The sequence below is a fragment of the Labrus mixtus genome, chromosome 6, assembly GCF_963584025.1.
Source record: "Labrus mixtus chromosome 6, fLabMix1.1, whole genome shotgun sequence".
Lineage (NCBI taxonomy): Eukaryota > Metazoa > Chordata > Actinopteri > Labriformes > Labridae > Labrus > Labrus mixtus.
In genome coordinates this window covers 24,110,733-24,138,330 of record NC_083617.1, presented here as the reverse complement: position 1 = coordinate 24,138,330, position 27,598 = coordinate 24,110,733, and the positions used below count along the sequence as shown (strand labels likewise).

At 45.3% G+C, this 27,598-nt stretch overlaps 1 protein-coding gene across 2 annotated transcripts in view; it reads left to right on the top strand.

The window, feature by feature from the left end:
- ptk7b (protein tyrosine kinase 7b) overlaps positions 1-27,598 on the top strand; it is an 81,894-nt gene that overhangs the window by 30,391 nt on the left and 23,905 nt on the right. For both annotated transcript variants that reach the window (XR_009673313.1, XM_061040659.1), the window contains exon 2: positions 19,587-19,883. Coding sequence is in view for 1 of the 2 variants with exons in the window: in XM_061040659.1 (XP_060896642.1) it covers positions 19,587-19,883 (297 nt within the window). In the remaining variant the exon portion in view is untranslated. The remainder of the gene's footprint in view (positions 1-19,586; positions 19,884-27,598) is intronic.

The window sequence follows — 27,598 nt, the reverse complement described above, 5'->3', positions numbered from 1 at the left end:
ACCCCCTGCAGGGCGGTGTCTGTCCCCGGTGTGTGAGTGACAGCTCAGTCAGAGGGAGGTCTTTGTGTCAGTTCGGCCTCGCTGCTCTCCAAAGCTGTTTACATTTAAGAGGAGAGGAAACCAGCACGTCGGCGTCTTGTGTGTGTGTGTTTGTGTTTGTGTTGATGTGTGTCAGCCTGTTTTTCCCATCGCCTCTTAGAAGCAGAGTCAAAAAATGAATTTGATTAGTTGAAGTTCTGGATGTTTCTGAACTTGTTTGGTTGTCATAGGATGTGATGTCATCACCACCAGCTCAGGTTGAACCCTCCCTTCTCCTGCAGAGAATAAATAACAGAACTTGCTTTTGCATCATCTAGACTAATCATTTAAGCCCTACATGTTTGCATGAAGCGGTTCAGTTTGGTTTGGTACGCATTTATTGGCGATTCCACTCTCAAAAGTTTGGAATGGGACCAAAGTAACCGATCTTTACTGCCATACTTTTTTGCTATCCTTCTGTTGGGATGCAAAGCGTACTGATCCTAAAGGGTGACACACTGCAGTCCACTTCATTTTAGGTGCTGCCGCGGGTAGTTTTTTTTTTTTGGGCCATTGGGCTTATTTTGTCAATTGTTGTCACACATACCTGGCAACCCTGGTTGGCTTGGAAGATGGAAGCGCTCGTGTACATTCAGCGGCTGGAAATATTCCCATTACTTTAGAGAGTCGGGAGGAAAGATGACAAGAGAACATCGTTGTCAGATGTAGATTGTGTCCCGGTACTAGCTCTCTTTCTACTGCAAAAAACACGACCTCAAACCTCCTTAAGCACTTACAGCAACAGCACAACAATGTGAAGCTCCTGTAAATAAACCCCACCAACGAGCCCTCTGCGGCCGCGGAGGATAGCTGTAGCCCTACAATGCCTACAGAACAACCTAGACTGGATTTTAATCGTGGACAGCTACAAGCAAAAAATAACTAATGAAACATGTGGCTTAATATGAAAAGTAATATAACCAGTAGTGTAACATATTACTGTTGGCAGGGAGTAATAAGTAAAGTAATTATATTACTTTTAAAAAGAGTAACGAGTAATATATTCCCTTTTTTCAGTAACGAGCCCAACACTGGACAGCGGTCGTAAAGGACAAATACAGAACGCACCGTGTTTAAATATTCTGTGGACACACCAACACAAACACTTGAAGGAATCTTGGTGTTCATGGGTTAATTTTAATGACCGCTGTCCTTTTCTATCGGAAAGGTATCCTTAAATGACTTCTTTCCCTGATTTCCGACTCTATCCACTATCCTATCCCTACAATAAAGACACAAAAAGCCCAAAAATATATATATATATATATATATATTTTTTTTTTTTTAACTTGACCTTCAAGGGGGGCGGGGGGGCCGTAGGGGGGTCGGGCCGTCCTCCTAATATAATGGTAGGGGAAACACTGTACCCTGAACCAAACTGGGCCACTTGGTGGAAACTGTTGGCCTGTAAGGACTCGGGTTGGGAATCGGAGGGTCACTGATTCAAACTAGTGCGCTCGCTGCAGCTCCACTCTGAAATCTCTACACTGAACTTCTGCAGCTCCTTGTTTGTGCCTGTGTGTGTGTGAGCGGCATCTCTCTCAATCACAGTGTAAAACAGAAGAGTGCAGATCATATTTTAATAGCGTGTGTAAACAGGATCTCTGTGCTTGAGCTGCTTCCCAGTATTTGTCATCACCAGCTCTAAACATCCTCATGGAGTATAAATAGTCATCAGCATAAAGAGAAACAGCGTAAACTGGAAAACAGACTTATTTTTCCTCTGATCAGTGAGAAGGATCCCTGAATGTCTCTGAGCCTATAGGGGGGAGGGGGGGCGCTTCAGTTACCGGTGTATCCTCACACTGTCCCTCCACATCCTCATTACATCAGAGCCCTGAGCACAAACAGACGATCAGACCAGACTGAGCCGTCCAGCTGATCCTCACAATCCTCCCAGGTACATAAACAGCCTCAATGAGCATCAAACACGACCTCCATTCTGTCTCCTCCTCCCTGCGTCTCCTTCTTCTTCTATTTACGTTTCTTTGTCATCGGCTCATTTCCTTCGTCGCCACATTCAGCTCGGACATTTGTAGAGCAGATGTAGAGATGGACACCAGCTGCTCTGGACTCATTTCTTCACTTGGAGGATGATGAGTGGAAAGACAAATCATCTCTCCTCCATCATCAGACTCGGGTTCCAGGAAATGCAAAGTGAGGAGGATTTCTGGAATGAATCTCGATGATTTTCCAAGAAAGATTTGTATTCTGTGTTGGGGATTAATTTACAGCTTTGAGACCGACTGTAGGTCTTCCTGCTGGTTTTTATTTGCAACTAAGACATGAACAGGCCATTTGACGTCATAACCTTATATATCGGATTTTTGTTTAGTTTAGGATCAATAAAGAACCTCTTTCCATCCATCTGATTGTGTTGTTAGAGCTGCAGGGACGTGCACGTTTGGTCATCATCAGATTAAATGAAGACGTTTGCAGAGGCTTCTTCAACAGCTGTCTCCATCAACCTCGCTCATTCGGCTCAAAGCCACCAGTTTGCATGGTCACATGTTAAACCGTAACACCTGCAGAGCGTTGAAAGCCCCTCACGTCGATTCACACGTTCGTTAACTTCTGTGTTTTTGTGAGTGATGTCAGACGTTTGACCAATATATTCATCATCTTAAATCTGTGATGTCATGGCGTACGGACAGTTGGTGTGTACTTTACAATGTATCAGAGAAATGCAACAAAAAATGGTTTTATCATCTGAATCGAAACAAAGCAAACGAGAGCTACAGGTGTGAAAACGTGTGATAACATTGTTCAATACGACGATAAACAAAAGTAAAAGTGCACATTTCTATGTTAGTGTCCATGTTTTAAACACCTGTGTTGAAACATGTCGCAAAACGATGCTGTGACAAATGAATCCGAGAGTAGATGATAAACAGCTTCAGCTTCACTGACGGCATCATTATGGTGTCTTTTATTAGAGAGGACGGCTGAGGAGAGACAGGAAGTGTTCAGAGGAGAGAGCGGGGGATGACATGCAGCAAAGGGCCCAGGTGGGATTCGAACCCACTAAGGGAGTCCTGAGAGGTCGATATATAGCGATAGTATAACTGTGAATGCTCATATTCCGATTCATTGTGCAGCCTTAGAATATATCTGAACTTAACTTTGAGCTTTCGCTTGCTTTTTTTTTGCACGGCTCTGCATGGCGGTGAGCGGCTTCTGATAATTTGGAGCTTTTAGCATCAAATCGCCCCTTTAGTGTTTTTGATCCCACAGGGTTTCATCTCTCTGTGTTCGCTTGTTTCCAGGAAGGAAGTCTGTATTCGTCTCCTGACCCGCATGTCGGCGTGTTAACATCCAGATGAGTTCAGTATCTGGACCCACAGAGCGCTCTGTGTCGACCTGGAGAGAGCAAACATTTCATTTCCTGTCCTGATGGGCTCAGAATCTGTCTGTGATCCGTCAGTAATCTGCTGTTAGTTTAGGCTTGGGTGTGAAGGTTGAACACGGAGCGGCTGGATTGTTCTCAGAAACAACATCATCACCTTGACGGCTCCATGAGTGGGTGGAAACACGACAAGTGGGGGCTGTTGCCAAGTAACGCCGCTCGAAGTGTGTGTGTGATCCTTCATAATGATGGGAGGACGGTGTGTGTCAGAGCGCCGTCCAGGTCGTTAGATTCTAAACTTCCAACAAAGGAATTCTAAGTGTGAACATGTAAGTGGTTTCATGTTTTTATGAAGAATCTGTCTGGCTGAGAAAGTCTTCATTTATTTATCACTTTAATGGAGCTCTACTCTGGACATGATACAGTTTAAATCCTTCTTTTGTGTGAAATACGGAGATAAAATATACGATAACTTGAAAGAAATCAGGGGCAAATGGAGAAATGAGGCCACGTAACAGCAAGACAATGAGAGTTTTAACCGATTCATGAGGAGATGGAGGTATTTTTAGAATCAACGATAAAAGAGGGTTCATTATTCTTCCTCTAAGGTTGTCAACATTTTCAACATCTTGCCGACTAAATTGAATAAACACTATCGAGGAATGGAGAGCTGAATCTGACATGACTCCAATATGCCTGGTGAGGTGTGACTTCTTCTGCTTCATCTCTGAGCTCTAAAGCACAACCTGCTCTCTCTCTGTCTCTCTCTCTCCTCATGTCTCTGTCTCTGTCTCTCTCTCTCCTCATGTCTCTGTCTCTCTCTCTCTCCTCATCTCTCTGTCTCTGTCTCTCTCTCTCCTCATGTCTCTGTCTCTCTCTCTCTCTCCTCATCTCTCTGTCTCTGTCTCTCTCTCTCCTCATCTCTCTGTCTCTATCTCTCTCTCTCCTCATCTCTCTGTCTCTGTCTCTCTCTCCCGCTCTCTCTCTCGTCTCTCCCTCTCTCTCTTGTCTCTCTCTCTCTCTGTCTCTCTCTCACTCTCTCTCCCTCTCTGTATGTTAATACAAACGTTGCTGAGCCCACAGGGGGTCTTGAGCATCCTGACCGCTCCTCTGTTATTCAAATAATCAGAGGCGCTGCAAATGCCTAACCCCCCCATGGCGTCCTGAGGGAAATAAGAGTGGCACTTCTGCTGAAACACCCTCTTGATAATCTGCACTATGTGTTAAACAAAGACGAGAGAAAGCTTTTAAATCCTGAAGAGGAATAATCGACTCCTGGTCGTCGAAAACACTAAAATATTCACACAGATTCAGACCTCAGTGTGCAGAACCAGAGAAACAGGACTCTACAGGTCTTTAAAGTCCTAACCTTTCAACCAGGATAAAAAAAGGAACGTCTGAATCTTACTCTCACTATAGCTGAAAGAACTTTGAGGATATTTCAGCGTGCTGAAAGCGACGTTACCTCCTGACTCTCGGTTTCCTGCGCTCTCAAACATGACGCCACAGATTGCCTCCCTTTAATTAAAAGATAATACAACTTCATTCTAAGCATTTGGGTTGCTGCTGTGTGGAAACATCAGGAACGGCGTCGAAGCAGCAAATTCCACGTCTCTCTAATGAGGCGCCTTGATGTCAGATCTGATTAAGAGGACTCACACACTCGTTTAGGATCGGATTAGCTCCTCGTGTGTTGTGTCTGCTCGTAGCTGGATGGTGTGTTTTCTCTCCTGTTGTGTGTTTTTAATTAGGGATGCTTAGTTAGCTTGGTTTGTTTGGAGGTTCTGCAGCGTGTTCGAGACAAACTGAAACACAGAATGATGGAAATGGAAAAAATCTTCCTACGTCCCTTTTTTAGTTTTAGATCCAGTGAAATGACCAATGAAATGTTTTTTTGAGGCAGTTGTTGAGCTGGTTGTGTTGACATGATTCCTGCAGATTGATAAAGTTATGAGCCAACTTTTAAACGTTGCAAAAATCAGAATCAGAAGTTGACTCCTAAAAACTCACTGAATATTCTGGGTGAGCTGCATGTGTGAACACAAACGGACAGATTCTTCACCTCGTCTTCATCCAGACTGTTTCCTGTCGGCCTCCTGTGAAATGTCCTGTGTGAGGTTAAGGTGAGCCGATGTGTGAACGCAGCAGGAAACATTCAGGACAATTAGCAGTGAGCGAGCAGGCGATGACATGATGACAAATCTTCGTGCTGCTTCATCCTCTTCTTCTGCTCTCCAGTATATTCTTCTCCACTCATTTGTTAGGTGGACTCTGTTGCTTCAGCCGCCAATTTTTTCTTAGCGGTGGCGTGCAGACAGTCTATGGTCGTGCAGCGATCACAGGGAATAAACGTCACCACCCCCTCCCACTCGCTCCAGGTGAATTCTCCTGATTATATCCTGCTGCGTTCTCACATCAGATCACTTTGACTTCATGCAGATCTCCCTCTGAAACGCTCTGAAGAGGGGGTCGATTCATAGAAACACACACACACACACACACACACACACACACACACACACACACACACACACACCCCTGTGGTCCTCAGTCAGAGGGATCTTTCTTCTTCTTCTAGCAGGAGGGATTCAGTGAATGCCGTTACAGTAAATGTCTGTGGTTAATTAAACTGTGGTGACTTCACTGAGCGCGCTCTGAGCTCTGCTAGGAAACGTCCACCTCAGAGCCGCCCGCTCCTGGAAACAGCCGGGACGCCGGGTTTGTTTGATTCCCTCCTGCCAGCATCAACACATGTGTGTTTGTTTGTTTGTGTGAGGAGAGAGGGAAAGCTACAGGAGGCCACCCATGTCTTTAATCCATACTTGAGTTGAAAGAGGAAAGTGAACACTGATGATGGCTTTGCTTTCATAAACCTTTGTGTCAAAGTAGTGTTGTCATAGTGACAGAATCTTTACCTCTGAAATTATTCTAGTAAAAATCAAACGATTCTGATACCCCTGCAATAAAAATAGAAACCCTAGGATCTCAGTATTGAGCATTTTTTTTGTTGCAACCATCAATCTCCTGCTCGGTGTCTAAATTGCACAAAACCATGGCAACGATTTGGTACAAAAACAAGAAATTGATCATTATAGGTTGCCTGGGACTTCTGTTGTTTCCTAGTATCCATGCAGGTATTAAAACTGAACACACAGAAATGAAAAACATCACTCTCATGCTGGTGTTGTTGGTCTGTTTGCTTTAGCGAGCATTAAGACAAAACAACACTTTTCCTGCAGTCACTCCTTGGAGGATGTTGCAGAGAGCTCTTACAGCGGGGATCCAGGAAGCTTTTAAAAACACTCTCTGAACGGCCGCTCACAGATGGATTATGATTGTGTGATGGACGGAGACAGCGTGACACAATGAGAGACTTTAATGGGGTCCTTATTGTTCTCCGGAGCCCCATCCAGAGACTGAAAGAATCTGACTCCTGTTCATCCATCCGTCCATCATTAAGGACTCCATCTTCTCTGTAAGCCGTCTCATTACGTCCTGAAACTGATACGGCCCTGCAGGAGGAGTCCACATCTCTAACTCTTTTTTAATCATCCTGCTTAAACGGATTAGATGTTGAATGTTGCTGCAGGAACGTGGCGTTGGAGTGACCACGATTGAAACTGTAATACTCAGAGGTATTGGTTCATCTCCATCACATTCCTCCTCTGTTTGAGACAATGAGGGCGTAACGACTGCAGCAGACGATCCGTTATGAAGGACAGCCTGAGTGACTCTGTCATCAGAATGTCTTTAACGAGCACCAACACCAGAGACTGTTTAAAAAGTTGACGTAGCCACCATTACATCACCCGGCGGTTTGGAGACTGCATTCTCAGGCCTCAAGTTCGGCTGTCCGGCCAGAAGTGACCATATTTACTGTATGGTGGGGAGGGTGGAGCTAGAGAGGAAGGAGAGGTTTTCCAATCAATACAGTCTGTGCTTGTTGCTAATTCATTAGCTGCTAATAAACTAGTTTACCATCACGTTTCCCACAAGATGAGAGGTTATATTTTAGTGGCTGACTTCAGTATTTTTGATCATCTTAAAGAACTTGTCGTCAACAATCCTGACTCCGTGCACAGGCAGCTGCAAAATATATCTATGTATGACTAACAGTGAACAAGCTAACAGTCCAGGTACTGTATGTTTCTCACAGACTCAGTTAGCTGCTAGTTGTTGTTAACATGTAAATAAAATAAAGTTCTAATGTGACTGGTTGTAAAAAGTGCAGCTCAGACTTGTTGGACGGTCTGTTAGTCCAATAAAGATCACAGAGAGAGAGACAGATTATTAGTCTGATATTTACATGAACAAATCTCCAAAAGACTCCAACAGCACAAACACGGCCCAGAGGTCAAAGGTCAGGGACTGAATCAGCTGAGGTGACACCTAGCATACAGCTAGCAGCTCCCACCTGTCACTCAAAGAGGCCACGCCTCCTAATTCTAAATCACTTTAAGCCTTAATATAATGTAAACAGGTGAGTTGTATAAACATTCAGGCTGTACAGATGAAGAGAGAAATGAGATCTAGAGACCCAAACTGTTTTTGTACCAGGCTGTAAACATGTTTATTTTAACATGGAGCTCTATGGGGACTGACTCACTGCAGGAGACAGACTCTAGTGGACACTGGAGGAACTGCAGTTCAGAGTTGGCTTCTTTCTTCAGCCTGAGAGGTTGCAGCTTGTTCTCCTTCACTCTGAGAGCCTCCTCTTCCTCCTCCCTCTTATCTCGGCTCATTTTCCTCCGTTCTTGGTAGTTTGCCAGCGGATTGTGGAGTGCCACCACATTCCTTGTTGGCACTCTTGTCAGAACATGGCCGAGGTGCAGACATTATTCAGAGCCGCCTGCAGAGAAGAGCCCGACATTGGCAGCCAAAGACGGAGCGTTCATCTGCTGCCAGCGCCGGCGAGGGAAGCATCATTTATTACCTCCACTGATGCGAAAAGCAGCTCCTGTCACTCTGCAGACATATTGTCCTGTGATCGCTGCTCTCCGTCCCCAGTCTGCATGTTTGGCTGTGGTTTGTGCAGCGGAGGCATTTTCCCCTCTTTCTGTTGAATCCATCAGACTTGTTCATCTTCACAGATCATCTTTCAGAAACAGCATCCCGTTTCTTTCCTCTGCTTTGTCTCATATCTGTCATGAATCTCTGCTGAGGCGGCGTCTGCAGGCCTGCACAGAAACATTGAACCAAGAAGCCAGATTCAGCTCGGTTCTTAAACAGCCGCCTCTTTCATCTGAAACGTCAGATCAGACTGTGTGTTTAGCCTGGCTGCAAACTGCTGAGCTCCTCTGTTCCACGCTGACTTAATCCTCCATCTTTGGCTCTTCATGCTGGAAAAATAAAATCTCCGAGTGTGACCCCAGATGTTTGACATTACTGCTCCCTCAGATTTATTTTGATAATAAATCTTCTGTTAATTTCTGCTCATGCACTTCGCAGGCTAGTTATCCACTTATATAAGCAAACTGTTTACATGAGGGCCTTCAAGCCGCCGGCTTTTTGTCATATGTAAAATAAGATCGTCTGAACTTTCAATATCCCGTCTTTTTCAACAATGCAATCTGATCCTTTTAATGTTTGGTGATTCCAGGCGTTTTGGGCGTTTTCAAACCTCACCTCACGGTTTGGTTAAAACCAGCAGTCCATGGGGCGCCGATGGCCTAGCGGCTGTGTCGTGCGCCCCATGTGCGGATGCTGTTGTCCTCGTGGTGAGTTTGGGTCTATCCTCTGCCCTTTGGTGCATGTCATCCCCCTCTCCCTCCTCCCGACATTTCCTGCCTCTCTTTATCTGTCGAGAGAGAGAGAGAGAGAGAGAGAGAGACGCCCAAAAAATAATTCTAAAAGAGAGACCGCTTGAAAGGAGGGTCTAAGTCGTTTTTTTCCAGACTCTGGTTCGTTTGTAGTAAGAACATAAAGCGACCTCGATTTGACCGAGATACAGGAAGTAACCAGCGTGGTCTCTCTGTTCATCATCACTGAACATTAAAGACCACAGGCAGACCTGATGGAGATTCAGGGCCCTCTCACACTAGCAAAGTTGTCCCGTACCATGCTTAAGGACGATTGCCTAGTGTGAGTGAGTCCTCAGAAACAGTTTGAGTGGATGAGCAGGTCCTGGTTCAGGAGGATTAACGTGGTCCTGGTTCAGGAGGACTACTGTGGTCTTTCTCCTGAATTGTCTTGATAAGCGTCTTCAGAGACTCCAGAACATCAACATATTATTTTCTAACTGTATCGTTTACCTTCAGTGATAAATACAAACAATAGAAAAAGTGATGAGTAGAGTCGACATCACTCTGTGTCGTCGTCTGTCCAGTTAGAAACTGTAAAGAGTCTTTGGAGCAGCCACAGCCAATCAGGAGGCAGCTAGTCTTTGTTTACTTAAGGGATTTTATCACAAGGAATTCAGACCAATCACAGACCATTTTCCTCACGCATCACACCTTTTGGTTCCCTCTTGAACACAGGCCCAACTTGAGGTAATTATGCAACACATTTGTCCAAGAATCAGACAAAAGCAAACGATCTAGAGGTGTGAAAACGCCCTAAAAACATGAAATTATTCGATATTGGGTGCAGAGGATTTCTAGTTTTGTAGCCGTGGCGTTGAAACCAGGATCCTTGTTGTTTGAATCTCGTGACGAGCCTGATATGATAAAAGAAACTAAACACACAAAGAAGAAACTGATCGTTGTTCCCTCTTAAAGCGTTACCTCATTACTGAATTGGAGCTGTGTTTTCAGGACCAGAGCGAGCAGCCTTCTTTACCTGAGCGAAGCGTAATCCGTCTTAATCTCATAATTGCTCCCATATTCCCGGCGTCTCGATAAAGCACAGCTGCAGGGGAACACTGTGGCTCCTGAGTGCTGTGCACCATGGGTAATAATACCCATGGTCCCTTTCAAGGCCAGCGTTTCTCAGTGCTCCTCTCCTTCTCATGTTCCGTCCTCGGCGTGCAGAGATGAATCACGCCGCCCGTGTCTCATCACTCAGCCTTTTATGAGTGGGTGTTGAAAGTGGGTGAGAGCTGGATGTCTCTATTTTAGATGCAGACTGACAGTTATGAGCGTGGTGTGGAGGGACGGAGCGGCGGGGGGGTGACGAGAGACGAGGCTCATGGAGTCATGCTCTGAAGCTCCGCCTGTCGTAAAGCATGCAGAACATCCACCATGAAACGGCCATTTATACACCGCACGCTAATATGGAGGAGCGTGACGGGAGGCTGTGGAAACCCAACTTCTAGTCGAGTACTTCGGAGCGTTTTCATGGCGCCAGAATTGAAAACTTTGATGAGATTCTAGTAACAATCAGACGACATGGACGCCTGAGTGTCGAGTTAGTTAGCTGATGCTAATTATTCAGCTCGGCCTCATTCCTCTGCTCAGACTTTGATTTATGACCGTGCATCTTCTCCCTCCTGCTTCATAATGGAGATTTATACGAGTGATCCTCCTGGCTGGAGTATTCCCGGAGCTCCGTCTCAGCGTGGAGCTCGCTGCAGGTCTCCTGTACGGCTCGTAATCAGGCGCTAAAAGTCACTAATGGCTGTTTTATTAAAACAGAGCGTTTGGGTGGAGTCTGAACGAGCCTTTGAGTCTGTGCTCCACCTGCCTGCTGGGCTTTTAAAGAGATTTATGGCCGACGCTTCAACCCCCCCCCCCCCCCCCCCCCCCCCCCTCCACACGGTTACATGTGTTTTGTTATTTCTGAGTCATGGAGACCACCTGGAGCATTCATCCAGAGAGAGAGAGATCCTTATTTATTATTGTTATAAAACATGATGGATCAGCGCAGCACTTAGACACCTCTCTGAAGTCTTCCTTAAAGAATCGTTTACTGCAGCAGAATTAACCTGAACCATCTTCATCCCAAATGAAACCTTTATTTTAAAAGATGTCAGTCACAAACGTGTCCTAATGAGCGCCATCTTTATAAAACCTGACGGTCTCAAACATCCAATCATTCTCATAAAAATATACTTCTTTGGAAGTATGTTTTATACTTTTTTTATTTTATGGAACATGTTGCATCCATGAGTTTTGTTTTGTATCATTTTTGAAATATCAAGTGTTTATTTTTTCAGTTTGCAGATCTTTGCAAGAACAGATTTACTTACTCACACTCGGCACAGTCGTCCCCTACCGTGCTGAAGCAAGATTAACCCCCCCCCCCCCATAACAATAGATCATAAATCAGTCTTTCACCATTGTAACTGATTTATCAACGATTTTATAACCAGACCTTTTTTTTTTTTCAAAATGGATCTCCACATCTCCTCCGTCGTAAAATGTCCTCAAACATTTCTGTGTGATGATGATGTGAAAGAGTCCCGTCTGTGTGAAACAGCAGCAGGAGAGTCTAACCCATCATCCTCCTCTCAACACTCCATGGAGTGGCGTTCACAGACGGCACGCTGCGTCCTCGCCGAGCTCACAGACGGAGTGTGAGCGAGCGAGCGAGCCAAACTCCCCGTCACACTGAGCATGCTCAGAGGACGAGGACTGTACCAGATCCTGTGGAGGGACGGTGGCAGGCAGGATGGTTTAATTAGAGATGTGTGTGTGTGTGTGTGTGTGTGTGTGTGTTCCCAGTGGAGACGGCACACACAGATAAGATGTTCTCTCAAACCACAAGATGACAGACTGATGGAGAGAGAGAGAGAGAGAGATCTGCCAACTTGGCTGTTCAAACAGAGACACAGTGACCTACATCTCTCACACACGCCGTATAAACACACACACATTTCAAAAAGCACACACAAATACAGTACACATTTAGAAACATACAACCCCCCCATCCCCCCAACCGAGCGTACAAACTCTTCTAACGTCGCCTGACCGACTCAGTGGAGTTTATTTCTGAGTCACACAGAGTCAGAATGAAGGAAATGTTTGTCTGAACTCACAGAGACATTTTAAAAAAGATAAACGATCCAAACTCCCACTGACAGCCCTTCAAAGTAAAAGCACTTCAAAGGGAGATAAAAGAAAAGAGAGAGATAATTTTACACAGGATGGGAATGTCCCTCTGATAAAAACAGAACACTGATGAGGAATGTTTTCAGATGTTCAAACTTTAACCGACAAATCATTTATTATTTAATTACAAAAGAACTCTGAGTTTAAGAGATGTCAAATGAATCCCTTAAAGGAGAGTTCTGAGACATGCAGCTCTAAAGCCTTCTCTCTCCTCCTCTCTGTCTCTCCTCCTTCTCTCCTTCTCTCCTTCTTCTCTCCTCTGTCTCTCCTCCGCTTCCTCCTTCTCTCCTCCTTCTCTCCTCTGTCTCTCCTCAGCTTCCTCCTTCTCTCCTCCTTCTCTCCTCTGTCTCTCCTCAGCTTCCTCCTTCTCTCCTCCTTCTCTCCTCTGTCTCTCCTCAGCTTCCTCCTTCTCTCCTTCGTCTCTCCTCGGTCTCTCTACTGGTTCAGAATAAAATAGGGAGCCTCCTGTCTCGGGGAGAGATCAATAAGCGTTGCTGGGAAAAGCTTGGAGCAGATGCACTAATGCATCAGGATGAGTGGCATGAAATATTCATATTTATTCCGAATCCGAAATAGTGTTCCTGGATTGTGATGGAGGTTTGTGAAGAAGTGGAGAAGGAGACAGAAAGTAGGTTAAAGATGGAGGAGGGAGAAATATCTGCACACCAGGATTCTCCTCCTCGATTCACTGCACCGCCGACCCCATTAAGCCCGACTCGGCTGTCAGCGCTGACAGGTTCAAGTCCTCTTTAAGTCGAGTCGACAGCCAGGACCCACAATAATGGTCTCATCAGCAGCTACACCGCTGTCTGCTCACACACACACACACACAGACACAGGAGGAGAATTCTATTTATTTTATTTAAATCAGCACACAGAGGAGAACCTGACCTAAACCAGGCCCCTGGCTGGGCCCCTGAAACCTTTCCCCCTGTGTCCTCCCTTATGAGGGGCCATGCCTAAAACTGCAGTCAAAGAGAGGAAACCTGAACAGAGAGCGAGCAGCTGCATGAATTCATCCACACTTATCTTAAATCTCGATGAATCATTCCTGATGTTTTGTCTGCATCAGTGTAAACATTCCTCTCTCCGCTTCTGAAATCTGAACATTTCTCTGAAAGTAAATGAAGACTCGTAAACTTTAAGATGAATCCATTCATTGAGAAAATAGTCTGCAGGATCCACAGAAAGTACCGGAGCACACGAATCACTTAAGGGAAATTTATCAAGCTGCAAAGAACTAGTGTTTCAAATTGACAGTTTGGTGTTTACGTTCACTGAAGCAGAGGTTAAAATAAGAACGTTACAACTGGAGAAACACCGACTAAGATAAGAACCCTGACTCCTCCAAACACACCCTCATCTTATCGCTTCAGATCCTGAGCAGAGGTGTGTGCAGCAGACCATCACACACACACACACACACACAGACACACACACAGAACCACACACACACACACACACACACACACACACAGACACACACACAGAACCACACACACACACACACAGAACCACACACACACACACACACACACACACAGAACCACACACACACACACAGAACCACACACACACACACACACACACACACACACAGAACCATACGTGCGTGCGTGCGTGTGTCAGCTTTAACAGGCGGTCTGTCGGTGGACCGTGTCGGAGCAGACAGCTGCTCTCGATGTGTCTGCGAGTGACTCGACAGCAGAACGAGGAGTCGCAGAGTCGCAGACGTGATGCTAACGAAGCGTGAGACAGAGATCGAAGCGTTCGGAGGAATCCAGAAAAGTTAATTTTTTTAGCTTAAATAAAGAAACAACATTTATACAAGATGCACGTTTATGAAGCTGAACATTTAGTCAAATATACGAGGCGTTTAATGGACAAATAAAAGTTACAGGAAACAAAATAAACAGCAGCGCTGCTACTTAAGAACAAGATCAAATAAACAACAGATATATAAAAGAATCTGATGTGATGATCTGATGAGCAGGAGATAATGTGCAGAAATCCTGAATGCTTCACACAAACCAGAGCTGTTAGCAGGAGAAGCCTCCCTGTCCTCTCCTCTTAAAGACAACTGGAATAAAAGAGTAAAGATATTTATTCATCTCTAAAAAAAAAAAAAAGTCAATAAAGTTGCTTAACAGAGAAAGGTTCAACAAACTGTAAATGTTCTTCTAACCATTAAAGTCTAAAGCAGAAACAAGCAGAGTTATCTTCTGCTGTCACTGTTAATCAAACCCTCCATCCATGATCTCTCTGTTTCCTCCCTCCGCCTCTAAATCTACATAACCCAATTAAAACACACACGCACACACACAGAGACATACATACAGACTCACACACACACACACACACACACACACGACAAACAGCCACTTCAAAAGAGAACCAACAGGAAACGACATGATGACGATCTGAGCGGATCAATTATTCACAACGCCGAGAGTTCACAGAGAGAGCGAGACTCAAACGTCTTATTTAGATAATGGGAGTCGGCAGGTCGGACACAAAAACATGCCATCAATTTTTCAGCGTGCAGAGAGGATGTGCAGGGAGGGAACACTGATGCGAACGCCGCTCTGTCGTTAAAGGCTTCTGTCTCTGCAGCAGAGCCGTCGGTGCTGCAGCATTCAGACTGAAGTAGTAAAAGTTCAGATTAAAACCCCGAGCCGATCGTCTTCCCCGCCCTCAGGCTCAGGTAATGAGCTCACCTCAGAGAGCGCCATTAAAGGAGAGAGCGACGCCAGCAGCACGGAGAGGAAAAAAAAAAAACATATTTGTACTGCCAGAGATTCGGCCGCCACTGCAGATTCCTGCTGCTCAGCTGGAATACTAAACTCACAAAATTATCATTCCTGCTGCGATGGACTGTCAAACACAGAGGGGGAGAGAGGAAGAGAGAGAAAGAGAGAGGGAGAAAGTCAATCTATCTAGTTTTTATTTTCAGAGCACCAAATCACAACAAAGAGCAGAATAGATTAAAATAGACTTTAAAATAGACGTGCATGATTGCTGCAAATTAGCACAAATTCTCTGAATGTAGCCCTCAATAGTCAAAAATGTCAAATTTTATGCAAGGACTGACACAAAATTGGGAAAAAAGTTCTTGGGAAGCCACCAAATAAACAATTAATTGCATCCGCCCTTAAAGGTATACACACTCAATTGTTTATCAGGTCTTAAAGGTATATACACTCAATTGTTGCATCCAGTCTAAGTGGGTTAAACAATAACTGTGACATGTTCCTCCTGCCTCCAGAATAAATCCCAAAATCCTTTTTATATATTTTATAAATAACAACTTGTCTCTGCTTTGTAACCAGGCCGCCCCGCCTCTGGTTCTGGTTTGATAGAATCATTGAACCTGGTCTGACTCTGCTTAACGTCTGTGCTGCAGAGTTTAATCCTGACCTCTGTGTTTGGACGTTTCAGCGTCACGCTCGGTTGATTTCTCTGTGATTCATGTCAGAGATCACAAACTGTTGCTGACACGCAGCATTGTTAAAAAAAAACAAAAAAAAACACTCTGACCTGGAGACCACGGCAGCATCGTAATGAGCTGCCAGGACAATAAACTCAGCTCGACAGCAGGACCTGAGCTTTGAGATTTGACTTTTCTGTTCATGGTACCTTGATGGTTTTGTTTTAAAATCTTTTTTTTTACCATTAAACACATTTTTGTTTCATGCATACAGATGAAAGATCTTCTGCAACCAGTTTTCAGCTCAGTCAGTGTAAAACTGAAGCATACACACACACACACACACACACACACACATCTGTGGTAATGTGCTGACAGGCAGTGACAGCTCTGTGAGTCGACCTCGGTGCTTTCCAGGACTCTGCCCTTCATTCTTGACGTCTCGGTCCACAAACAGCTGAGCGTGAAGCTTTTTCATCTGAGCTTTGATTTCAGATTTTAAAAACACACCACGCTTTCGTGTTGACAGACGACAGATCTGCTCACAAAGCACGACATTTATCCACCTCTGATATTTCATCAGGATCAGAGGAACTTTGATATTATCTTTCAAAGTCTGTTATTTGGTCACTCCAGTGTTGGACTGCAAGTTTATCATACAAATATTTACACCTAAAACCAAAACTCACTAAAACACGATGCAACGTTTGCGTGTATTTTCCTTTGAGCGCCTGTGGCTCAGTGGTAGAGTCTGTTAGACTAGAAAATAAATATACAAGATCAAGTCCGTCAAGTCCAGCATATGTGAACGGCTAGGTCGGGAGAATCTCCGGCGCGGTCCTCCTGAAATTATCTAGATATTATCCGGAGTGCATATGTGAGAACGGCTTATGTGATGTTTGCGTGTATACACCTTTAAGACTCTATTTGATATGTTTCGTAGTTTAAAGCCCTTTGAGTGGTCAGAAGACTGGAACAGAGCGACTCACTGTTTCAATTCTTTATTGTTCTGTTGAACTACAACTTGAGCTTTTAAACTGATCAAGAGGGATAATTCACTTCTTTTTTTTTTTTGTTGTTGCATGAATCCAGTCCATGATGTCGTGTAGTTCACGGTGTATTCAGGTTCTTCTTTCAGGGTTTCATAGACGTTAGATCAGAGCCTCAAACAAGGAGTGAACAATGTCCATCCTCAGCCGTTACAGAACCCCCCCCCTCCCCCCCATCATCCTGAAGTAGATCAAAGTAATAACAAAGAACGAGTCCCTGCTGTCTCTTTCCATCACATCCACACGGCTGACCGCAGGTACAGTTTGATTCTGTGCTTCTGATTAAATCCACCTTAGAGCCGGGCTGCCTTTTTACCACTGACATGTACACCACCTTTTTTTATATTCAATCATAGTTCCTATTGTGTCAGGTAATTACCTGACATCCCTGTATGTGTGTATGTGTGTGTGTGTGTGGGGGGGGGGTCTCGCAGAGAGATGGAGGGGCTCATTATTACAGACCTCAGGGAGATCAACGTCAGTTTCTGCAGCTTCTCTGCGTCTCACAGCTGACGGACAAAGAACGGTTTATTATCAGGAAACATTGGCATGGCAACCAGCGTGCAACCTCCATCTTTCTTCTTCTCCTTCAGGCAACAGCAACATCCTTTCATGACACCTCATTGGAATCCCCCATTTCTACAGCTCTTATAATAACCTCTCTGAACAGAAACATGATGTTGATTTTATCAAAGAAATTGATTTTTCTCAGAACATTTCCTAACATGAAGTGTCACCTCTCCTTCAGTGTCATTAAACGGCCCCTGATCCCTCCTAAATTCTTACTGCCGAGGGAATAGCGAGTATAGCGCTGCTTTCCAAAAAGTGCAGTTCCTCCAGTGTCCACTAGAGTCTGTCTCCTGCAGTGAGTCAGTCCCCATAGAGCCCCATGCTGTGTTTGTTCCTCTGTCTCTTATAATCTAAGATTGAGATGACAAAGATGTTGAACTAAAGGCTTCAAAAATGTCGTCAACAAATCAGTTTGGTCATCAGTGACGCGTCATCCTTTTATTTATCCAGTCTGAAGTGTTTGCGTGCTGAGTAAGATCTCAGCAACCCTTCCAGTGAAAGAGAAGTGAAGTGTCTTTATCACAGTTTGAGGTGTTTGGATAACAGATATCTCTGTATTTTGTCAAAAACACTCAGAGAGCCGATATGCTTCTTATGTTTGGCACACTTTGTGAATCCTACATCGCTCACTCTGGTTATCTGAGGCTCAGTTTGATCTTTGCATGTTCTGTGGTATTTTTTAACATCTTATCTCTGCTGACATTACTCACACGGGGCTGATCTTTAAAACCATGCGCGGAACTTCTAAAGTATGTCTTAAACATTTTAAGGTGAGGGGGAGTTTAAAGAAAAACAGTTTGTTCTAAGGTCAAAATCTTCGATACCATCGAGACAACATGTTTTAAAACAACACAGTCTAATAAGTACTGAAGCTTCTCTGGCTTTCTTGTTTGAAGAGTATTTCTGCATCGCTGCGTTTTGTTCCTCCTTCCCGTCTGTCGGCTCGAGCCACCTGCGGCCGAGACAAAGGTGAGCCTGATGAAAACGAGGGCAGGCACGAGGAGGACGGAGCGAGGGGGGCTGGAGGGGGGGAGGGGGGGCGGGGTGAGGAGGGTCATAGATGGAGGAATTACTTTGGCTCATCTTCAACAGATTGATTTAATTGATTTAATATTACTGAAAGATCCGCTTTTTACCTGGCAACAGAACTGAAAGAAGCACAGAGACACACACACACACGCACACACACACACACAGGCGCACACACACACACTCAGACACACACACACTCAGACACACACACACACACACACTCAGACACACACACACACACACTCAGACACACACACACTCAGACACACACACACACACACTCACTCAGACACACACACACACCCCGTCATGCAGGTGTGCTCTATTGTCTCCTTGTGATAACAAACCCTGACATCAGCTGTGATAACATCGGGTTCAGAGCTCATGAGGGCTGACTGTCGCTCGCCGTGGAGAAAATACTGAAACGTCTCACTGCTCTGAACCGGCAGCTTCCCTTCTCCCTGACCTCTTTGTGTTTGTGTTCTCATGTGTCCCGACCTTTTATCAAAATGACGATGACCGACTCTCTCGTCTCGTTCTCTCAGAGTAAATAGAGCAGAAAACACGTCTCTCACTAAACGGTGTCATGACGGGAAATTAAAGATTGAAGTGTACGTGAGGGCGAGTGTGCAACACGCCATGTCATGTTCAAAAGTGTGTGTGTGTGTGTGTGTGTGTGTGTGTGTGTGTGTGTGTGTGTGTGTGTGTGTGTGTGTGTGTGTGTGTGTGTGTGTGTGTGTGTGTGTGTGTGTGTGTGTGTGTGTGTGTGTGTGTGTGTGTGTGTGTGTGTGTGTGTGTGTGTGTGTGTGTGTGTGTGTGTGTGTGTGTGTGTGTGTGTGTGTGTGTGTGAGATCGGGCACCTCTCTAATGGAAAATAAAAGTATTTCCTACGTGTTGGGTCTGATGATTTTACGACAGAATAATTCACAGCGAGCTCGTATTGTCTAAACATCACATTCCTCACGCCGCTGAGTGCTCGCCATGGCGAACACTTAATGATCGGAAAAAGCAGTAAAACGTTAACAGCTCCTTTCTAATCCTCTGTCATTTACTTTCCCCCTCTCTCTCTCTCTCTCTCTCTCTCTCTCTCTCTGCAGTCCTCGCCATCCAGGCCTTCTCCATCCAGTTCACCAAGGAGCCAAAGTCCCAGGATGCTTTGCACGGACGCAGCGCCATGCTCCGCTGCGAGGTCAGCGACCCAACCAACATCAGGTACTCCTGGCTGCACAACGAGCAGCCCCTGCAGAACGACGACCGCCGCTTCCAGGAGGGCAGCAACCTCAAGTTCACGGCGGTGGATCGCCAGCTGGACGCCGGAGACTTCAAGTGCACAGCGGAAAACCCAACGGTGGGGGAGGTGCTCTTCTCCACCAACGCCTCCTTCAACATCAAGTGTGAGTGTTCGATTTCTCCAGAGAGAGAGAGAGAGAGAGAGAGAGAGAGAGAGAGAGAGAGAGAGAGAGAGAGAGAGAGAGAGAGAGAGAGAGAGAGAGAGAGAGAGAGAGAGAGAGAGAGAGAGAGAGAGAGAGAGAGAGAGAGAGAGAGAGAGAGAGAGAGAGAGAGAGAGAGAGAGAGAGAGAGAGAGAGAGAGAGAGAGAGAGAGAGAGAGAGAGAGAGAGAGAGAGAGAGAGACACCAAACACACACACAGAGAGAAAGAGAGAGAGAGAGACACACACACACAGAGAGAGAGAGAGAGAGAGTTTCATTATAAGGGCGTGCATCCAGTTTCTGGATCAAAAACGCCAAACAAAGATGGCGGATAAGATGACAGGTAGTATAAGCTGCAGGAATGTTTCCAGCCTGTTGTTGCTTTATTCTCTCTCTCTCTCTTCCTCTCCCTCGCCCCAAAGGAAACTTGATCTGCTAGCCAACAAACATGTGTTTCTTGTTGCTTCTTTCTTTTTTCCTCTGTTGTGTAACTCTTTTTTTTTTTTTTTATTCCCACAAACTTTCAAAAGGCTTTTGTTTGGCGATCACACAGTTCGGTCATTTAACCCTCGCAGCTTTAGTTAAGCCCCGCCCCCTCTCTCCTGAAATGTTGAAATGAAGTTAACGGGAAACAAATTAGTTATGTGGTTTTGGTTCAGAAGCTTCAAAACAGCATCCAGACTTCCTCTTAAGATTCAGAGGAAACCATCAGAACTATTTCCCCCCGCCTCGCCCCCCGCCCCTCCCTCATCCCGCCCCTCCCCGTATGATTGTAGGTTCACCTCCTTCTTTTCTTTTTACACATTTTGTCTCATTCAGGAGAAACATATCTAATTAAGACGCCGTTTCCACACTGAAACGTTTCCAAAGTTTTTGTGCAATCCAGACGGCTCTCTCTCTCTCTCTCTCTCTCTCTCTCTCTCTCTCTCTCTCTCTCTCTCTCTCTCTCTCTCTCTCTCTCTCTCTCTGTCTCTCCCTGTCTCTCCCTCTTTCTATCTCTCTCTCTCTCTCTCTCTCTATTTCTGTCTTGTCTCTGGTGAAAGCACAAAAAATAAAACAAAGATTTCTTCGTTTTTAAACACTTGGTATTGACAAGTACATTTTGACAATCTTCAATCTTGTGAGTTTGCAGCCATGGCAACAACAAATAAGGTACCCAAATAATGAGTCATTTCTAGTTTTTAATCCCCAAAAGTTGCAGGTAAACGCCCTGCACTCCGTCTAAACTGCACAAAAACGATGACAGTGTGTGGTAATGAAACATTGTCCGAGTATTTGTGAAGTTTAGACCGTGTGCAGGAAGTTTACCTGCAAATTTAAGGTGATTAAAAAACGAGAAATGATCAAACATTGGGTTCTGAGGAGTTCTATTTTGGTTGCCTTTGTATCTAAAAAGGTTTCTTTTGAAGTTTTGAAAAAAGGGAGAAAACAAAACGCAGAGCGGAGTGAAGAACGGCTCCATCTGGAACATGTTGTCCTCTGGAGCTGCATCCATCCGGGAGGTTTTCCTTTTCTGTCTTTGTGGTGAAGTTTTAGATTCAGCTGATTACAAGAACAGACGAGTGTCCCGACCTCCTGGAAGAAAACAAGAACTCCTCCTCCGCAGCTCCTCTCAGCTCTCTGATGTTCTTCACACTCTAAATGATTCATAATTCTCCGCCTGATTTGGACCGATCTGAAGAGAGCTGCTTTCATGTGCTGCGATTAAAGCTGAGGCAGTGTGTCGTCCAAACGTCCCACGGATCAGATCAGAGAACGAGTTAGACGTGAAGCACCGGTTCTTAAAGCTGATCCAGATTCAGCTGTTATGTCTGCCAGGTCGTTAAGATTCCCACGCTCGCCAAAGAGAAGATGCTGTGTCGCTTCTTGTTCTTGCTTTTAATCTCTGAAACCAATAAGAGGACTTGTTTATTTCAGACTGGTCGTGTTTTCCGATGAGTGTTGCATCACTTCTGAGAAAGTCGACGTAAGATTGAGGCGGTTTTTAAAACCTGGAATGAGATTTGATCTGGGCCCCAAAGAAGCAGCGAGGCGGGCTGAAACTTCTGATTTCTCTTTGGTCCTTCAGAAAAACGACCTTTGAGAGGCGTCGTGTTGAAGCTGCAAAAATCAAGATTAACAGATCAACGATCCCGTCCTGTTGGATCCTGTCAGTCCGTCTGTGACTCCCCTGGGTTTGGTGTTTGGTTCGTTTTTTTTTGACATCCTTTTGGAGGTCTTTATCTGAACACTGATTTTGGAATACTGACCCCGTACCTTCTGTTGAGACCCCGGTTTGATTCCTGCCTGGTAGTAGACTCCAGTTCAGGAAAACAGACTAAAGAAACAGGAGACGAGCTGATGAGCTAACGATGGGTGACAGTGAGGAGGAGCTTGTGTAGCTCGTGGTGATAAACATCAGTGTGTTTACATTGCGACTAAAACTGGACTTTTAAAATCCAACAATCGTACTACATCATGTTTCTGAAAGTCAGACTAACACACCGAGATAAAGTTGTTGGGGGTCGATTAACTCTCACATGTTTACACCTCTATCAGACCCAAACTGGACGAGGCGTTCTGAGCATGCTCCACAGTCTCCGCCCCCCGAGCATTGACCAGGAAGTCAAACAGGAAAAGAGTTCCCATTACAGCACAAGTCGTGTTTTTGCCTTCCTTCAGATATCTCCGAACTACAGATGACCAACGTGCAGAGATGTAAAGTTGTTCCATATGCAGATAACCGATACATAAATTACATCAATATCAGACCTGATAATGATTTTAGATCGGGTCCGTCCCATCTCGATTTGTGGTGTCTGATGAGCGTGCATGTTTGCGTGCATGTGTTCTCTCTCTGACATTGTTTAGTGGCATCATGTTCAGAGTTAACTTTTTGAAATGGTCGCCTTGAAGAAGAAGAAGCAGCGCTAAAGACGTGCAGGGAATGAAACTGAAAGTGTGAGGAGTGAGTGGCGGCACAGTTCACACTTAACACGAGTCCCACTGTCTGTGATGCTTTCAGAGTCCTATCTTCAGTTTGTTTACATCGCCAGGACGGCGGCTGACTCCTCCCCTCGTGTATAAAAGTTGTTTAATTGAGGGACTAGAGAAAAGAAGAATAACATACTGTACTCACTACTTAACTGTGTTTCTAGATCACGCTCATTTCAGGTAAATTTACATGCAGTGTGAAGATACAAGCATAATAAAGATAACTAGCATTAGCATGCTAACACAACAATGCAGCGCGAGTTGTTTTGGTTTCATGCTGGTGCTCAAGGGCGACATCTGCTGGATCAAAAAATCACATATAAAGCCTTTAAAGCTGAACCGGTGAGATGGATCGCTTTAAAGCTTTTTAATAAGAATACAGATGCATGAGCAGACTCCTCGTACGTCACCTCAGATGAGGAACAAGAGAGAAGTTGAAGATTTGAAACATGTTGATTTAAAGATAAAACACAGAAGGTGAAGTAATAAATCATCTATGATCACTTCTTTATGCTGCAGCCATTGATCGCCCCACTCATCTCTCTCTCTCTCTCTCTCATCATTTTCATGTTTCTGTCGTCTCTGGGTCGCTCTGTGTGGACCAGACGATGTTGTGACAGACGCTCTCATATTTCCCCAACATTCATTTAACGGGCGATAAACCCGCACAGCTGTAAAGTGAAGACCCCCTCCGGCTCTAATCCTGCATGTGGGCTCGCTCATGTGTGTGCTAGTTTGCGTGCGTACTCCTAAATGTAGGTTGGTGGAGGGTGGGGGGGGGGGGGTTACATATATACTGTACATGGACTGTACCACAGTAAATCCCCCCTCCCCCCCTGCTCTATGGAGACGGAGAGAGGGGTAATTTATCTCACTCACAATGGTGGGTGGGCCCGTCCCGTCAGAGGAGAGTTATTCAGAGTAATTATCCCCCCTCTGTTTATACTAATAGAGGGTTTAACCCCCCTCGGCCCTTTGTCCCGCCCGGTCACTGGGTCTCCACGGCGACACAGCGTCCAGCTGAGGCGTCTCTGTGGTCAGCGTGTTCGTTGGTTCTAGAGGGAACTTGTTTGATTCTCGGTTAAAAGATGCAGACTCACCGTGGATAGCATGCACGAGACTTTAACCGCAGATAGAGAGAGAGAGAGGAAGAGTGAGAGAGGAAGAGAGAGAGACAGAGACAGACAGACAGACAGAGAGGAAGAGAGAGAGTGAGAGAGAGACAGACAGAGCGAGAGAGACTGCCTGGGACCACGGCCTCCATACATGGGGCGCGGGCAAACACCACAATGCTACAGGCGCCCAAAATCTCAAAGCCCCAAAAAATGATTGAAATGTGCATCATTTATTTCAAAACAGGTTTGAAGGCAAGAAATGAGTCTGTCAAAAGTTGAAGTTGAACTCCTGCACACTTTCTAAAGTTAACAAAAACATTGGCAATGTTTCTGATTTGGTGCGGTGTGTGCAGACGTTTTCCTTCAGTTGTTGGTGAATCAGTAGTTGTCTGTTGGCAGTCATGTCGTGCACCTCGTTAGCGGAGGCTGTAGGTTCGATTCTGAATCTGACCTCCGCCCTTTGTCATTCCCCGCTCTCTCAGTCTAGCATGTCCCGTCTCTCTTCAGCTGTCCTGTTCAAGAAAAAGCCCAAAAGTGGGACTTAAAAAAATATTTCTGTGTTTTAAATAGAAACATGATGATGATGATTGTTAACAGAAGTCACTCAGGCTCGTGTTTAAGACGTTTCCTCACACACACACACACACACACACATGCTGCTGTCAATCAAATCATATCCTCAACACGCCTCTGAAAAACACGATCACCTCGTCTCTGCAGAAACTCTACTCCACGCTACACACACTCTCTCTCACACACACACACACACTCTATCTCTCTCTCTCTCTCTCTCTCTCTCTCACACACACACACTGTCACACACACACACACACACACTCACTCTCTCACGCACACACACACACACACTCTCTCTCTATCTCTCTCTCTCTCTCTCACACACACACACACACACACACACACACACACACACACACTCTCTCTCTCTCTCTCTCTCTCTCTCTCACACACACACTCACTCTCTCTCTCACGCACACACACACACACAAACACACACACACACACACTCTCTCTCTCTTTCTCTCTCTATCTCACACACTCACTCTCTCACGCACACACACACACTCTCTCTCTCTCACACACACACTCTATCTCTTTCTCTCTCTCACACACACACACACACTCACTCTCTCTCACGCGCACACACACTCTCTCTCTTTCTCTCTCTATCTCACACACTCACTCTCACACACACACACACACACTCACTCTCTCTCTCTCACACACACACACACACACACAAAAACACACTCACACTCACACACACTTTCCCTCACTCAGAGCTTCCTGCTGGCTCGCTGAGAGATGAACCGTCCAATCATCTTCCTTCCTCTTGTCCTCACATTTTGTCTGTTATCGTCGTGCTGATGGCGCTTCCTGCTCCGCCTCCAACATAATAATTAAACGGCTGTAATGAGCGCACGCTGCTCCGACACTTGGTCGTGCATTCTGGGAGGGATTACTCAGGAATGTGCCTCTAATAGGTTATGAAAGAGCGCCTTCTGTTTGTGCGGGGACAGCTGGAGAAACCCGAGCTGTGAATGGAGCTGTGAGTGGGAGGTTGTCAGAGAAATCAGGTCAAACTGGAAATTAAATTAAACCCAGAATCGAGTTTAAGCTGCTGAAGAACCCAACAATGAGTGTCAGAAACTCCACACCGTCACTAATCTGTGCTCGGCCTCCGAGTGGCGCTGCAGCTGATGATTATTTGTGTATTTGATTGAAGATTTAGTCCGTTGAGATGTCAAAGAGGGGACACAAATGATCACCAAAATGTTCCCAGAGCCAAAAGTCAAATCTTCAAATGTCTCCTCTGACAAACAAAGAGTTCAAAACTTCAAATCAGCAAACCATCGAAGAGGCTAAAGCCAAAGACTGTTTCTACCTGAAGAATCATTATTAGAATATTAGGCCTTTCATTACTTTCAGTGATTGAATCGGTTAACCCTTGCAGCTCCAGTTCCATGTTTAACGTCCCGATATCTTTCTGGTTTTTAGGACAAATATCTGCACTTTGAGCTCCTTCTGTTTCCACAGCAAACTCATTACTTTTGAGTGATTACTGCTGTTGTATGTTTGCATCATTTAAAGTCGGCTTCCCAACATCAGGACTGATTCCAGCCTGAGTGGAGGACTGAGTGGATGAACAGTAACACGTCTTGAGTGTGTGTCGCTCAGGACTGACACAACATGAAGATAACTGGTTAAAAGACATTTGAAGACTAACGGAGAGAAAGAGCGCACTCTGAAGTTCTGTTCATTCCTTTCTCTCTTTGCTTCTTTAAAGTTTGAATTGTTTTAGTTTCTCCAAATCTGAGCTGAGCTTCAGTTAGCTCTGCACAAAGAGACGACAGAAACGTCCTTCAGATACTGTGAGGACATTTCAGAGCGGACACTGATCAACACTTCAACTGTAATTAAACAATCGATCGATACTTTCCCCCCTGTGTGTTTTACACGCCGTCGTTTTTGTACTTTTACTCGAGTAAAGAACGAGTGAACTCCGCTGATTACTCAGCTCAGGCTGCAGGAATGAAAAGTATTTCTTACTGATGTGAAAATGTGTCAGAGGGTTTTCCCTACAAAGTCATTCCAGACTCTGAGGACACACACACACACACACACACACACACACACACACACACACACACACACACACACACACACACACACACACACACACACACACACTCGTATGAAAGCAGCAGAGACTCAAAGGTTGACAGTTTGACACCACCTGATCCTGGAAACACCCACCTGTTCCTGCTGACAGGCCCAAACACATTCTTTGATTTTATTTGTCAGTCACTCTGAACATGATACCTGTTCACCAGACTTTTACTCTCCTCCTCCTCCTCCTCCTCCTCTTCCTCCTCCTGCTCATTGTCGCCCCCCTCCTCAGTGACTCACTGTTTCCTCCTCTTGTTGTGTCGGCCTCGTTATGCTGCTAAAGTTTTTAATAACAGCTCTGTGTGAGTGTCTGCTCCAAGTCTACAGAGCTGGAACCTCCTCCTCCTCCTCCTCCTCCTCCTAGTCATCTTCGTCCTTATACTTCTCTTCTGTCTCCTACCTCTCATCTTTCCCTCCTCCTCCTCCTCCTTGATATCCTTCTGGTCCTCATTTTTGTCTTCCTTCTTCTTCTACTCCTCCTTCTGTTTTTCTCCTTCCCTCCCTCGTACTCATCATCTACCCTGCTCTCCTTCAAAGGCTCCTCCTGCCTCTTCTTCTTCTTCTTCTCTTCATCTCTCAAGCTCTTCCACCTCCTGCTCTCTGTACACCTACAGTAGCCATTTTGTCCTCTTCCCTTTCATCTCCTGCCTCCTCCTGGTCCACTTCTTCCTGCCCCTCCTCTCAGTCCCCATCCTCTTCTTCCTTCAAAACATCCTCCTACTCCTTTCTCCTCCCCCTCCACCTTATCTTTGTCCTCCTCCTCTTCCTTCTTAACCTCCTAGCCATCCATCTCCTCCTACTCCTTTTCAACCCCTCCTCCTACTTCTCATCTTCCCTCAACCTTGTACTCGTCCTACTCTTCCTTTTCATCTATGTTTCTCATCCTCCTTGTCCTCTTACTAC